At 38.8% G+C, this 15,071-nt stretch overlaps 1 protein-coding gene across 25 annotated transcripts in view; it reads left to right on the forward strand.

The window, feature by feature from the left end:
• Window positions 1-13,780, forward strand: part of mbnl1 (muscleblind-like splicing regulator 1) — an 88,248-nt gene extending 74,468 nt beyond the window's left edge. For 9 of the 25 annotated variants that reach the window (XM_069197799.1, XM_015360803.2, XM_015360814.2 and 6 more), the window contains 8 exons: window positions 668-922; window positions 1,654-1,707; window positions 2,607-2,760; window positions 5,631-5,666; window positions 6,424-6,515; window positions 7,222-7,266; window positions 8,040-8,114; window positions 10,330-13,780. In XM_069197799.1, coding sequence (XP_069053900.1) covers window positions 668-922; window positions 1,654-1,707; window positions 2,607-2,760; window positions 5,631-5,666; window positions 6,424-6,515; window positions 7,222-7,266; window positions 8,040-8,096 — 693 coding nt within the window. In that variant the 3' untranslated portion in view covers window positions 8,097-8,114; window positions 10,330-13,780. The remainder of the gene's footprint in view (window positions 1-667; window positions 923-1,653; window positions 1,708-2,606; window positions 2,761-5,630; window positions 5,667-6,423; window positions 6,516-7,221; window positions 7,267-8,039; window positions 8,115-10,329) is intronic. The other 16 variants (XM_015360808.2, XM_006637424.3, XM_015360810.2 and 13 more) reach the window with 16 other exon arrangements.
• The last annotated feature ends 1,291 nt before the right edge of the window (window positions 13,781-15,071 follow it).

Here is a 15,071-nt window from a genome sequence, read left to right on the forward strand (position 1 = left end):
AACTTCATCAGCAGTAGAATGAGGCTCCATATTGAGCAGCAGCCCCACGTAAAATAAGATTTTACATTGAGGCATCTGCCGAGGGGTGTGGATACATTTGGTATAATGCCGTGCTAGGGCTTTAAGACTGCATTGGAGTGTCATAACACGTGCTGGAATGAAAACAGTGGCTGTCAGAGGTTCTTGTCAGATTTTGTCTCCATTAGGAAATGTGCTATGGATGTGTGAGTTCTCATTCATAGATGAGGAACAAGTAAAAATTCATTCCACACTGAGAAATAAAGGAGAAGCACAGCGTTTCGGCAGACGAGTCTTCTTCTGTGTGCTTCTCCTTTCTCCCTTTCAGTCTGGAGTTGACAGGTGCTTGTGCCTTTGCAGCCAGCGCACACTGGCACAGCTGCCCGCTGGAACCTCTCACTCCCGGATGATGTGAATGTGTTATGTGTGAGAGCAGTGGCTGACCGCCGTGGTCCTGTGTGAAGTTTTATCTGCGTTCCCAGTCGTGCTGCAGGGGGGGAGTTCCTTCTTCTCCTCGAGCCGTAGTTGGGCTGGGCGGCCGCCGCAAGCCGAGCCACAGCGCCGCTGTATCCCTGCTGCCTCAGGACACACGAGGACACGTCGGTTTTCTTGCCCGCTCACCCCGGGGGGGGGGGGTTTCCTTTTGCAGGTGTGCCGGGAGTACCAGCGCGGAAATTGCACAAGAGGGGAAAACGACTGCCGCTTCGCTCACCCCTCCGACAGCGCCATGATCGACACCAATGACAACACGGTCACGGTGTGCATGGACTACATCAAGGGCCGCTGCTCCCGGGAGAAGTGCAAGTACTTCCACCCGCCGGCGCACCTGCAGGCCAAGATCAAGGCCGCCCAGCACCAGGTCAACCAGGCCGCTGCGGCCCAGGCCGCCACCGCCGCTGCCATGGTAGGTGCCAGCGCCCCTGCGGCCTCCCCCTGCAGGCGCCCCTTTCGTCTTTCTCTGAGCCTCCCAGTGCAGCTCTGCCGGGACGACCTCGTCCTTAAGGAACGGCGAGCAGAAACGGCACGGGGCGTATAGCTCTGCGAGGTCGCCCTACTTTTACCGTAGAAGTTCTTTAGGGTTTCGCATCGCCAGGCAGCGCCTGCCGCATGATTGCGTTACGAGATTAGGACGGCATTCTTCTTTGCGTTTGAACCAGTGCCTTCCTTCTCCCTGTGCTCAGCTCTTTGTAATGTTATAAGTCTCCTTCACACAGCCGCCTAACTTGATCCGTAGGTAGAAGGTCATGTTAGCACTGTTTTGTGATATGTGTAGCTCCAGCTAGCTGAAGAACTGAGTCCGTGTTTTGTTGCTTAAACCCGATAACCCTACAATTGTTGAGCAAAAACCAAAGAAAAAAGCAGCACAGGCAAAATCTGTTTCATTAGATTTACCTTGTTTGTAATTAACTACAGGTCTTTAGTCTTACAATAACAACAGTAGTGCCTTTATTGTGCATGCTTAGTCTTGTTATTCGTTGTATATTGCATTCCGATGATTTGTTTTTTATTTGTTTTTTTCTCACCTACCCAAAATGCACTGCTGCCCCCATGATGCACCTCTGCTTGCTGTTTATGTTAATGCGCTTGAACCCCATTGGCCCATTGCCATCATGTGCTCGCTGCCTGCTAATTAAGACTCAGTCGGCTGTCAAATCACTGAAGCGACCCCTCGAGGCAACCTTTGACCTGGTACTATGACCTTTCACCTTTTAGCTTGGCATGTAGCTTTATTGTAGATACAAGTTTTGACTAAAACATTGTTCAATTAATTACTATTGTTATTTTTTGTTGCAAATATTTCATTCATGGTGATAAATTGATTGTGGCATTTTCAGAGTAAATTAAATTTTTGGGATTTTTGTAATTTCATATTAAAATATCAATTTAATAATTGAACAGATTTTTTTTGTAAATTTAACCACATTCAGTTCATCACCTGTAGACTTTTCTAACTAAATATGGAGAGGGTTCTTTAAACTGTATTTATAGTATCTGTATCTGTGTGGTTGGCATGGCTCTAGTTAAAAAGGATTTAAATGTTTAGTATTTAAATATCTTGCATGTATTGTTTCCAGTTTTGCATGTCTAATTTGGGGGTTAAAAGTCTGGGGTTTAATGTGTTATATTCCTGTTGGATCTTTATAAATCACTTGCTAGAGTAAGAATTAACTTGGCTTTCACTGTTGATTCTCATGGAGCTAGCAGTGCAGCTTTCTGTTTTAATATCATTTTTGTTACCATAGGGCTGTTGCTTTGTATTATTTAAACATGAAGATGCTTTTTAACATACAGCTCCAATTTTTGTATTAATTTCTGTTAGAGAAATGCTTGCTTTGTTCAGCGTTATTATTATTATTATTATTATTATTATTATTATTATTATTGTTATTGTTGTTGTTGTTGTTTTAGTTAGTAGAGATGTCTTGCTTTTTTAAGTAGTTCAGTCTGCTGCTTGCTTGCTGGTTGCTAGAGAAGGTGATGGGAGACTGTTTTTGTCCTCTACTGATAACTGTTTATTTTCTTTCTTTTTATTTTCATTCTGCTCCTTTTCTCCCTCCTTTCTTTCTGTTGCACATCCTCGTTTGCAGGGAATACCGCCCGGTGTGCTCCCTCCATTACCAAAGAGACCCGCTCTTGAAAAAACCAATGGTGCCGCCACTGTCTTTAATACTGGTGTTTTCCAATACCAACAGGCTCTTGCTAACATGCAGTTTCAGCAACAAACCGCATTTATCCCATCAGGTAGGAGCGTCTGCTTACTGTGAGACTCCGTAGACAAGCGAGGGCAGATTATTTCATATAGCACTTACAGATTAACACTTGTTTGTCTTTATGCGATAACCCCCTTACATACAGTTTCGGGTGTTCATTGACATGAACTTACAGGAATACCATTTTCCTCCTTACTTTTTACAACAGCAGAGAATCGGGAGAACAGTCATGAACTTTCGTATGAGATCTCTTTTCTTTGCGGGACAGTTATTGGGTGCTCAGAGTCTCATTCATTGTTAAATCTGGATTCCTAATGGTTAAAAATCAAATCCAAGATTACTGTTTTCTAATGGAATTTGAGATGGCCTGTTCTCCTTTCTTTGGGCTCCTTTGCTTATAGCTTTCTTCACTGAAATGGTTTGATTAAGCATGATTGCTGCTGGTCCCTTTTAAAAGCACAACCAAGGTTAACTGTTGTCCTTGACATCAGTTTGTAAAGCTTTCTGTGATATCGAGGTTAGTTTTGATCAAACCTCCCTGACAGTTTATTGGATATTGTAAAGGACATTCTAAAAATAAAATGATATTGATTGCAGGGAACATTATACAGTTTGTTCAGGGCATTGTGGGATTGTAGATTCACTGCAATGTATAACTTAAAATTAAACAAGCAGCCTTGCTGTGTTTTATTTAGTCTTGCCCGTTTTTTTAGCTTTCGTTCAGAAATCATGAATTGTTGTTTTATAATATCTTATTTACAACGAGAATGCATCTCAGACAACATCTCAGTTGTTTTAAAAATAAAAGTATGAAAGTGATGTATCGGCACCAGTTTAGTGTGGCCACACAGTTTTAAGTGATTACAGATGATGGTAAAAATTTCATATATTTAACTGCTGCTACATTTATCCCTTGGTAACCATAACTATTTGATATGATGTGGTCAAAAGACCACATATTTCAATCATAACCAGGCTTTTCACAGTTACCGCACCTAACTAAATAAGTAAAATGGAGCTGTTATTCCAATCTGTTATTTTATTACTGCAACAAAACGGGATTTTGAGCAACCAGAACACACACTCTGATCAATTCTCCAAATTTAGATTCCCCTAGGGCAGTATGGAGGCATGACAGTGAGCACCGCCCGACAGATCTGTCTGTGTGGAGCTTGCATGTTGTGCTCTTAACTTGCCTGTTTTTTTTTTTTTCTGGGTGCTCCTAGTGGCAGGTTTGACAGTGATAGCTTTACTTGGTGACTCTGAATTGAGCTGTTAACCACGGCCGAGGAGTGGACTGGTGTCCCATTCAGTTGGAGAGCACTCATTAGTTACTCATTAGTTAGTTACCTTGCGCTCCTGAGATAGCCTGTAGATTGTCGTGATCCTTCCCAGTACAGACACTCTGAATAGAATGGGACCGGATAGATTCCTCCTTTAGTTTGTTTGATGGCTTTTCAGATCGGGTGGGTCCCTCAGCAATCATTGTCAGTGTTATTTTTTTAATTTTGCGCCCTCTTCTGAAATGTCACTGCAGCTTTAAGATTCATGTGCTTCACATTCCTCTGCAGTTTTGTATGTGCTAACAGATCCTGTACTGAGATCTGAGTATCCACCTGGACTATCCTGGCTGAATGCACAGCATGCTTAAAGAGTCTTTTTTTTTCCCCTCGTGTAAGGATGGTATTAACAGTGATCAATGACCATTTTCCCATCATGTGTCTGATAATAATTTTTACGGCGACAATTACAGTAGTCATTAGACAGAAAGAATTTTTCATAATACTTAAAGGTGTTCCTTTTTTAAGTCTTTGATACTTTTCATTATTATTTAATTTTATTTAGATTTTTCTATGTTTAAGGTCAGTAGTAGCTTGAAAACCTTAAACTTATGTAGGCGTTTTACTAGTTCAGTGTAATTATAGATTGAGATTGAGAGCTAATTATAGAAAACTTTGTATTCCATAAAGGAATCAGCTAATGTTCTAATACATTAATACTGTTAGAAAGGTCAAAGTGATCTTTTTTACCTACTGAATAATCCAGAAGATAGGTTTTTAAAAACAATTAATTCACCCAGCTATTGTCTGCAAGATAGTTTTGCTTAGGTTGGACTTTAAGAAAGCTGACAGTTTAGATGTTGGGTGCAGTCATTTTAAAACTGTTTAATGGGGTAACCTCTAAGGTTAGCCAGGTGAATAGTACCTGAAATGAGTTGTTTCACATGTGTCACTTCAGGTACAGACTGGTACAAACATTTGGGTTATTTCTATTTTATAAGATGAATGCAACAAAAGTAACAGTCCATAGATATTTCTAATTTTACAATGATAAGGAAATTAGAAACCAAGGTGGATGCCAGAGTTCTTGAAAGGCCACCTCAGGCTCCTGACATGAATCTGATTGGTGGGATTAACCAGAGTCAGAGAGAAATGTGTAGAAGCCAACTAGTTTATCTGGGTTTACAAGACATCGGCTGTACACTTCTTGCATGAAGGCTGCAATAATCAATTCAAAACATAAAGAAGCAAGTAGTGAAAATTAAAAAACAAACTGTTGTCTGACATAGTGAAAATATTACAGTTCGTATTACACTTTACATCAGTCATAAGTAAAACCCAAAACAATTTTGAAACAGCCCAAATGTTTGAGCAGAATTATGTGTCTGAATGTTTACCAGCACTTGGCAAGATTAACACCATGTTGTTCCTTGAAACAAGCACTCTTGAGTAGCTGATGACTATGTGAATTGATTGTGCTTTTAATATTTATGCAGCTGTTCCCATAACAACATTTTCTTTCTTGTTCAAATATTTATTTTTCTAATTACACTTGTGATGGGTTGTTTTGATTCTTTTCCCCTTTCCAATCCACCTTCCTGTTGCAATGCATGATGGGCAGGCTCGATTTTGTGCATGACACCTGCAACAAGTGTTGGTAGGTGCCAGCTTTCTTTCCTAATTCCGTAAGTGTTTCCAAGTGCTCACACTCCAACAAAGTCCACGGGTGCCCTCATCTCTACCACGGTGCGCTGCGCCACCTTTCTCCACTAACACCTCTCCATTTGATACAAAAGTTGAAATCCAAGTAATGCTTCACATTTTTAAAAAAAAGCAAGCAGTCACGTCATCCTGCAGTTGTTAAATCCTGTCTCTGTGATCATGGCCTGTGTATTTTGGTGGGTTGTGAGTCTCAGATGAAAGGTCTGTTTATGATTACGTAGTGTGATTGTTTTTTTTTTTTGTTTGTTTTTTTCCTGAATAACATTTTAAGCACAATTAAAAGATTTTGGATATTAAATTCCTAGCAGAAAATAATTTGTATGTTAGTATTGTACATGACTTTCTATGTATATATGGTGGATGTTATGATGTGTTATTTTAGTAGAAAAAACTGTTGACTGCTAATTATTAAATGCATGTACGCAGAATTAAGTATTTTTTTTGCAGACAAACTAAAAATGACATTTTTTAAAAATATATATTTTTGTTCCGTTTACTGCACATCTTGGAATGATTTCCCTGCTTTGCATTATAATTGCATGTCTCCTGCTGATAATAATAACTTAATATTCACATGGCTTATTGCTGGTATAACTCTACCATGCCTTAATACTCTCTACCACACGTTTGCGTCGTTACCCATATTGCTACACTCTTCTGTCTGTTTGCTTATGTGATTCTCCCTCCGAAAGTTCCCATGATGCACGGTGCTACGCCCGCCACTGTGTCCGCAGCAACAACATCTGCCACAAGTGTTCCCTTCGCAACAGCCACAGCCGGCCAGGTTAGCTCATCTACAGCTTCCTCTCTCCATACAGAGCGACTCCCAAGAGCAGTTTTAATACTGGGGAAAGAGAATCCCTCTTGTTGGCCTACACTGACACCGAACGCTCAATTAAACCCCATCGCTGTTTTGCACCATGAGAATCATTGCACTTTTTGAAAAAAAATAGTGTCCTCGGACACTCTGCCAGGTGTTGGAGCTGAGCAACATCTGTGACACAGAAAACTAAGGAAGGGAGACCAAGAGTACTTTTTCTCGTTACGGTTACAGTACAGGGAGGGGATGTGAGGGGGTAAACTCACCAGGCTGGCCCTTACACCATAGTGAAGGTGTTTAAAAAGGACAATACACTTATCTGTTGATCCTTTTTTTTCACACTGCCAGTCTTTCTGTATGCCATTTAGCTTATGTTTCGTGCCATAGCTGACGAGCAGTTTTTCATGTTGGTCAGTGCCACGGATTTAGTGGGTCCAGGAGTCACGAGCTTCCATAGTATATCGATTAAATGAAAACTTTTCGACTATTCAGGCAGAGCATTCACTGAAGAATTCATGACAAAGTTCAGTATTTTGTATGTAGTTTCATTCACACTCACCCAGCCTAGAAAATGATTAACCTTACTGTAGAGCTTACTGTCTTTATTTTAATGTTCATTTGAATGTAGTACATAATTTTAATGTGCAATTTTTGTCCTTTCTCATTTGAGGAATCTCCCTTATCAAAGTTGACTACCTACGAATACATGCATTTGGTATGTATGAGGTAGTTTTTGCTTAAGATCTGTATGTGCAATGTATGCAGTTTGTGCAGTATTTGCACGCCTGGACTCCAGCTTCAAATTGACATACTTTGGCATACTGTAACTACCTCGTCATACTAAACATTTGCTTTTTACAGCTGAAATATTTGTGCAAATATATGCCAAAGTATGAAAGTGAACTAAGCCATTGCACCTGCTAAGATTCCCTAGACATGATATAAGAGATCCGTTGTAGTCGACATTTAGAAGTGTGATGGCCAGGAGTTCATTTGATTGGTTGAGTCAAGAGCCCAAATTGTTTTTGCTTGATTGTTTTTTCACATTATCGCCACATATCAACGGCAAATCACATAATATGATCAATTCCTAATTGACTTTTTGAGGTTTTCAGTAAATTTGCATCTATTTTCATAATTCATCAAAACCAGATCCAATCTCTCTGTGGAGGTCAACAAGAAGGAAAGTGGGGTCTGCATGGGGGAACTATAACCCTCTCTTCCTCTTACCCTCCTGTCAGCTTTTAACACTGTTTAGATTTGGTCAACAGCACTAAAATAACGTATGGCTCCTATTTAAAATTCTGTGTTTACAAGTAGGATTACAGTCACGTGCCAATCAGTATGTAAACTCATTTTTCTTTTCCAAGTACTGTGCAATGGGGAATGTTTCAATTGTGAATGAGTTCTATTAATGTTTGAAGTGCAGTTTTAAACTTTGAGAGTTTGTAGTTCTTAGAAGTTATTTTTTAATTTTTTTATTTTTAGATTCCAATAATATCTGCAGATCATCTGACTAGCCACAAGTACGTTACTCAGATGTAGGAAGCTCTACACAGAACAGTAAGTTCTCTTTTTCATTTCCCTTTTTAAAACCTTGTGCTCTATTTCCTCATTTTACTTTTTGATAGGAGTACTTCCAGACGTCTTCAGATCATTACACAAAGGGCGGTTGTGCTTCATAAAGACAGGACGATGGCACAGAAACACTAATTAACAGCTTTTCAGAAGATCTCGAGAGCTTGCTTAACTTGCTCATTACAAATGCGTGGAATATAAAATCATGTATAGACAAGTTACTTTGCCAAAGCTGCTACTGGCAATTCAGAAAATATTTTTAAAGAATTGAGCATTACATTTTAATACATTGAATTTTATTTTTCCTTTGTCAAGAAATCCTAAGTGAATGACATTTTAAAGCAGCATTCCTCATTCCTGGGCATTCTAGGGTTTTGTCACAAGTGTAGTCCCCCCCCCCCCCCCTTTAAGGGCGCTCTGGCTCTTTTACTTCAGACCTGATTTTGTGCACCTGCCCCCTGTTCCAGCCTCCTTCCAGCCCACCTTAAAAGCCAGACGCTGACGTTGGTTTCTGCATCATGCGAGCCCGGACCTGGATGTGCCTGGCTCCGTTATGCTTTTAGTTTCTGTTCCCGTTCCCGTTCCCGTTTCCCCTGCCGGTCCTGACCCGGCTCTGGTTTTTAATCGTCAGTCCCGGATGGATCGCCTGGCTTTAGACTTTTGCCCTGTCTTTGGATTCCGCTTTTGACTCGTCCCCGGATTGTTTGCCTCGGCCACACCTCCCCCGAACACCAGCACTCCATGGACATGCCCCCCTGTTTTCATCCCCGTATCCTGCATGACTTTTTCCCCATGTTTTCTTCACTTTTCCCTGGATTGTGTCGTCTGCATAGGGTCTGTAAAGAAGGCTTTCGTTACAGGTTTCTTTTAATCTTAGTGACTGAATTGAATCAGTTATTGATGTAATTGGTCATAATTGGTCGTTGACACTTTACACTCTTCAGGGCTAGAAGGGAGGATTTCTGGTCTACATTATGTTTAATACCTACAGCTTGTAGTCTGAAGCTTCGTAGTGACATACTGTGGAGCACAGTAGTTACCTCATCATTGCTTTGGACAGCAAAAACATTTGTCCATATTAGTGCCCAAATATAAAAGTGATATAAGCCTTTGGGAAGCTCAGATTTGGCAGACATGATGGAATGAGCACAGGTGTGGTAGTGAGATGGGCTGAAATAGATTTGATGAGATGGATTAAGTTTTTTTTTTCTGAAGTTGTGTTGCTCACACATGGTGGGTTATCAGAATAATACCCCAGAAATAACAACATCCTGTTGGCCTTTGAGCTGCCATTTATATTCCTTGGTATGTCGTAGTAAGTGTATTTCTGAACAAACCTGAATGTGTGTAAATGTGGTACTCATCAGGGGTTATACCATATACAGTAAGATGTGTCAGACATGCTCAAGTGAGAACCCACCATTCGGCTCTAATAATGTCTCGAATGGTTCTTTTCTTTCAAGAAAAATTTGTCTGCCTCACCCATCTACTGTATGTCAGACACCAGTTTCAACTGTATTTCCAGTGTATTCTACCAATATTTATGGTTCCTCTATTCACTCCTATTATATTTACAATCATTAAGAGCTGTGAAAACATAATGCTGATAATCTGAGGTGATTTCAGTGCCCTTTACTGCCTTTATTCACCAACTGTGGTTATTCTGTAGCAAACTAAAAGTGTTGTTCGCGTTTTTCTTTTGCTTCTCTTTTGTATTTCCCTACACTAGAGGGCAGTATAGCTCCAGAGCTGTTGATACAGTGCAATATTGTATTTCTAGGAAATATATATATATTTGATATATTAATAGAGATTAAATGGCAGTGATGTGAAGAATCCTCTTCTTACTTCACCGCAAAATTATTTGCTTTTAGAACAATTAATGGACTGACAGACTACCACATTACTTTTGCACCAGGATGACTGACCTTTCAGAAACTTATAAAATATATATTCATACACCACTACATTCAAAATGAAGTTGTTTGTGCTATATGTTATGTCGCTATAGGCTAAAGAGTGTATCTAACTAATAAAAAACACAGATCAAGATGACAGCATGACAGTGCCGTTTTCAGTGCTGTTTGCTGCCCCGTGGCTGAGTTTAGGAGACTTTAGAAGGCAGTGCTTTAGTCATCTCTGTGTCTCTTATTTCCAGCCGGGTGTTTTAAGTCCTGTTTCTGTTCTTGTTGTTTTCCAGATCATACACAAAACGAAATGTGTGCTGGTGTACCATTCAGGACAAACGATCATCTGTTGTGTAAATAACATCGACCAACACAGCTTCCTTCAGTGGGAAATCATTGATGTAATGCATGCTAACAACAGTGAGCGAAGGGCAGAAGAAATGAATATATATACCGCACACTTGACACCTATAGTCTATCTTCAACTAAATGTAGAGCGGAGTTGAACTGTGTTACTGTCCGGCATACAGTACTGTCTGCCTTTTCTAAGCAGTATTGATGCATACATTTCTATATATGCACAAAGGAATTCAACATCACACATTCTGAATGAAAAGGTTGACAGTAGTGTACTAAATCCTGTCGAAAATGTATTGGTACTTCTGTAGACCAAGAAATACTTTTTGTTTCATTTTTAATTATTATGTATTTCGTTTCATGGTTTACAAAAAAAGAAAACAAAAGTGCACCTTGTATTTAAACAAAAATGCCAATTATAGATGAGTCAATTGTGCATGCACAGTGTTCTTTGTGTAGGGGTTCAATTTTTTTTAACGTAATAGATTGTAACAGGAGGTTTAGGAGGTATATGACAGATGAATGTGCTGAGCAAAAGCCACAACTGTGTATATTTTAAAGCACATCCTGGCTTTAATTACCATGTTGTAGGATACACATTAAGTGCCATACACTGTACATCCAAACTAGAGTATTATCCCTGCAGTGTTATTTGTTTTTACCTTATCCACATTTTATGATTTTTTTTAAAATATATATTTTTTGGCTAGTGCTGTTTACTGATGGCACAGTTACTGGTTTAGTGACTGAAACATTTCAGAAGTGGTATCTTCTGCTGGTGACATGTTGAGGACAGCTCAAACTAGGTTACAGTCAAACCTAACGTACAACACATTGCATGGAAACATAGTAAAACACGCAGTGTACTTTTTCCCTCTAGCATGAGGATGCCATTTCTGAGATGGAGCACAAAAGGGCCTTGCAGGTTTCTTAGCTCTGATTTCTTTAGATACAGCAGTCAACAGACTATAAATGCTTTACAGAGAAGACTTTTGCATTGAGCTGAATGTTGCATTCAAGTCACTGTCAATGAGATGGAGACTCTAAATGGAAAGAGAAGAAACACTGTCAGAAGATGCATGATAAACCAAATCATTGAGTACAATGGACATGTTTAAAGTAGTTACAGGGAGGGATATGTGTTCGGGTGAATTTTATATGTGATTTTATTTTTATTATTATAATTATTATTATTATTATTTTTTTTTAAGAGTAACTGCATATAGCCTTAGACAGCCTTTAAGAAAAAAAAAACAAAAAAAGTTTTATTAGTTGGGTTATTTTTTTATTTTTGTTTTTGTTAATGGGTTCATCCAAAGGTATTCCTTTTTTTAAGGTTGTTTTTGCAGCTTGTGATGATCAGTGGAGCTCTGTTCAGCGAAGACCTGGGTCGCTGAAGGGGGGGCCAAGTTCCGAGAGTTTAGCACTGAATCGGAAGAAGTGAGAGTTCTGTTCTAGAATTTTCCGTACTTCCAAGTGTTTTGCAGGTTTTTAAAAAGAAGAGTGATGTGTTTCAAAAGTACAGGGATGATGTGTTGATTTTTCCTGATTGTACTGTACATCTATTAAAGCCTTAGATTACATTGTGGGTGTGAACCCGTTAAGATGTAATTTCAATCACAATGTAGGTAGTAAACTCAACATTTTTAGCATAGTTCTTACATCTAGAGTTTTACTTATTTTATTTCTCATTGCATTTATATATTTTCTTGTTTGTTTCTTACATTTTATTAGGTTGTTTTCATTTTATATTACTTAAAGGTTGGATACTGTTTTAATATTTAGTTCATAGATTTTTTTGTCTTATTAGATTTTACTGATAACTTTTGTAGAATATGGAATATTAAAAATAGTTTTTCTTCATACCATACTCATAGTTTGAATTTACATGTAGTGTCAAATTAAGTATTCGTATTGTAAACTAAATGATTTTTATTTTTTAGTGAAATGTAAGAATGTCAGTCATTTCCTTCTCTGGTCTGTTTGCATTCTTTGAACAAAGATATTTTATATGGATATCTTACAATGAGGTAATCATTGCTAAGAAATAAAATAACTTGTTGCTGTGGCAACAAACATGGCTGACAGTTGAGTAATATTTTGATGATTTATTTTGTTTGTAACTAGTCACTGTTATATAGAATAAATCTAGTTCCTAGATGTTAGAGTAAAAGTTATTTTCTACTGTATCCATTTCAAATAGTAAAATATTGTTTAAATATTTTTAAATCCCTGGATGTCAGGCCTTGTTAAAAAAAAAGCTGCATAATCAATAAATCGAGGGGCTTTGTGAATAACTAAAAAAAAAAGTTTACGTATAGAAAAATGTAATCACTGAGCGAGCAAACTCTGAAACGTTGATTATGCTGCATTTGAAAGTGTTGGAGCCTAAGGGAAGAAGGTTGACTTTTTGCACTTCTGTATATAGTCAAAAAAGAAAGAAACATGTATAATAATAAGATCTTATTTTGAATAAAAAATGTCTATAATTAACAAGGAATTTTGTTAGATTATTAAAAAATAGAGGCTGAACAAAGTTGCTTGCAGGAAGTGGCTTGGAGTTCCACTCCTTACCTCCTTCAGAAAAGGCAAAATGTTGCTTCTGCTTTTTTGCCAGCAGCTTGTAGTTTGCCAACTGGAAGGATAATGACACACCCTCGAGACGCTGAGACCGAAAAACACTGCTCTGAGCCCTCCCTAAGATCACCTTTGAGAGCAGATCGTACCTACCACTGGGGTAGAACTATAAACCAATGTATTGTCTTTACATCAGTCAAACAGATTGCATGTTCAAGAAGAAGAGTGTGGAATAACAGCAAGGTTTATTTTAAATCTACAGTATAATATTATAAAATACTAAGAAAAAAATCAGTGGTTCATTGTTCAGGAATCTTAAATACTTTCTCACAAATTCAGAAATACAGTAAGAAAGACACGTGTGTAGCTGCAGTGGTCACACAAATTTGTTTTCTGTTGTAAACTGTACTTTTAGCAGATGAAACAAAGGTAACAGAAATCCAACTAGTCAAACTGATCTCTTCCCTAACCACCTGCATCTATAAAACCTACTCGTAAAAGAGCCAAAGTTCTGGTTTCGATTAAACTAGTGAAGTCAATCCACTGGTTTTATCTGAGAGTATTACAATTTGGTGATGCTTGATAATGTATTTCAAACATTTCTTCATCTGCTGAAAGGACAGATCCTTGGATTTTTCCTAATGTGTAATCAAAGACTTACATTATTGCTTGTAGTTGCTTAAATAATGTACTCTGTCCTCCGCTGCGATTTGTTTTATGCTAATTTTATTATTCCTGCTATATTTGATTCTTGCTGTTATGAAAAAAAACAATAAAAAATACATAAAATAAAGAGGATTTGCTCTAAAATTGAGTTTGCCTTTCTAGTATTCTCAACACCCAGCATGCCCTTAAAATGGACTATAATACAGTTTATGGCCACAAGATGTCGCCATCTCCCTGTTGTTATAGTTGCTGCGCATAAAACAATATAAAGTTGAGATAAAATAACTTAATTAGCCATATACAATTTCTTGCATAAGGAATTCGTCTTTTTACATACCCCAACTTGCTCTCCATGAGACACAGACAGGGAGAGACATTTTGGGGTCAGAGCACAGGGTCAGCTGTTCTATAGCCCCCCTGGGTTGGGGTTAAGGGCCACAGGATCCTTGCCGGCCACAGGATTTGAACCAGTAACCTTCCAGCCACAGGCACAGATCCTAAGCCACAGTGCCACCACTCCACCCTGCTTTGTCATAATGGTTTCCAGTTACTGGACATTTAGTTACTGTACTAATGTGAGTGGCAAATACCACCTTGTAAGTACCAGATGTGGATCCTGGATTGGCAATTTCAAATCCTATGTTAAAAATAGCTCATACAGGGCTCCCAAACGGAGGTTGAATGCCGTGTTCGGACATCACCAGATTATACCTGGGTCGTGTCACTAGCCCAATGTGAAAAGAACCTCCTAAACAGAGATGCACGATTAGCATTAAAGCAGAAATGAGGAGAACAAGCTAGTCTGCTCATCGCTGCTAGTCGTTATACGAACCAGGGTCATGCAGAATCTATTATGGCATGCACCGTGTGTCCATTGATGTGATTAATAATAATTCCTTACACTTATATAGCACTTTTCTGGACACTTGACTCCACCACCACCAGTGTGTAGCCCCACCTGCATGATGCCACACTCCAGCTCTCAGTGGGGAGGAGATGAGAGTGATGAAGCCAGTTGAGAGATGGGGATTATGAGAAGGCCATGATGGGTAAAGACCAATGTGAAATTTGGCCAGGACATCAGGGTAACACCCCTACTCTTTTCGAGAAAGGCCCTGGGATTTTTAGTTACCACAGAAGGTCTTTTAACTTTCCAGGGAGGTATTTGCCTTGGAATGTTCTTTTTCATAATAATAACTTTTATTTAGAAACTGCCTTTCCAAACCCAAGGCTGCTGCTGTACACCTTGAATTGACAAAAAAGAAAAAAGACAAAAAAGTACAATAAAAGTAAATGAAGAAAAAAAAAACATTTTTTGTTTTCCAGATGTAGGGCAATCAGATGTAGACCCTGGTAAAAAGGTCAGCTTTAAGTGTAGATGTGAAGTGAGTTACAGAAGCTGTATCAGCGTCGAGCGTCAAGTCTGACTAAGGTC

This window comes from Lepisosteus oculatus, chromosome 13, assembly GCF_040954835.1.
Source record: "Lepisosteus oculatus isolate fLepOcu1 chromosome 13, fLepOcu1.hap2, whole genome shotgun sequence".
In the NCBI taxonomy this organism is placed as follows: Eukaryota; Metazoa; Chordata; class Actinopteri; order Semionotiformes; family Lepisosteidae; genus Lepisosteus; species Lepisosteus oculatus.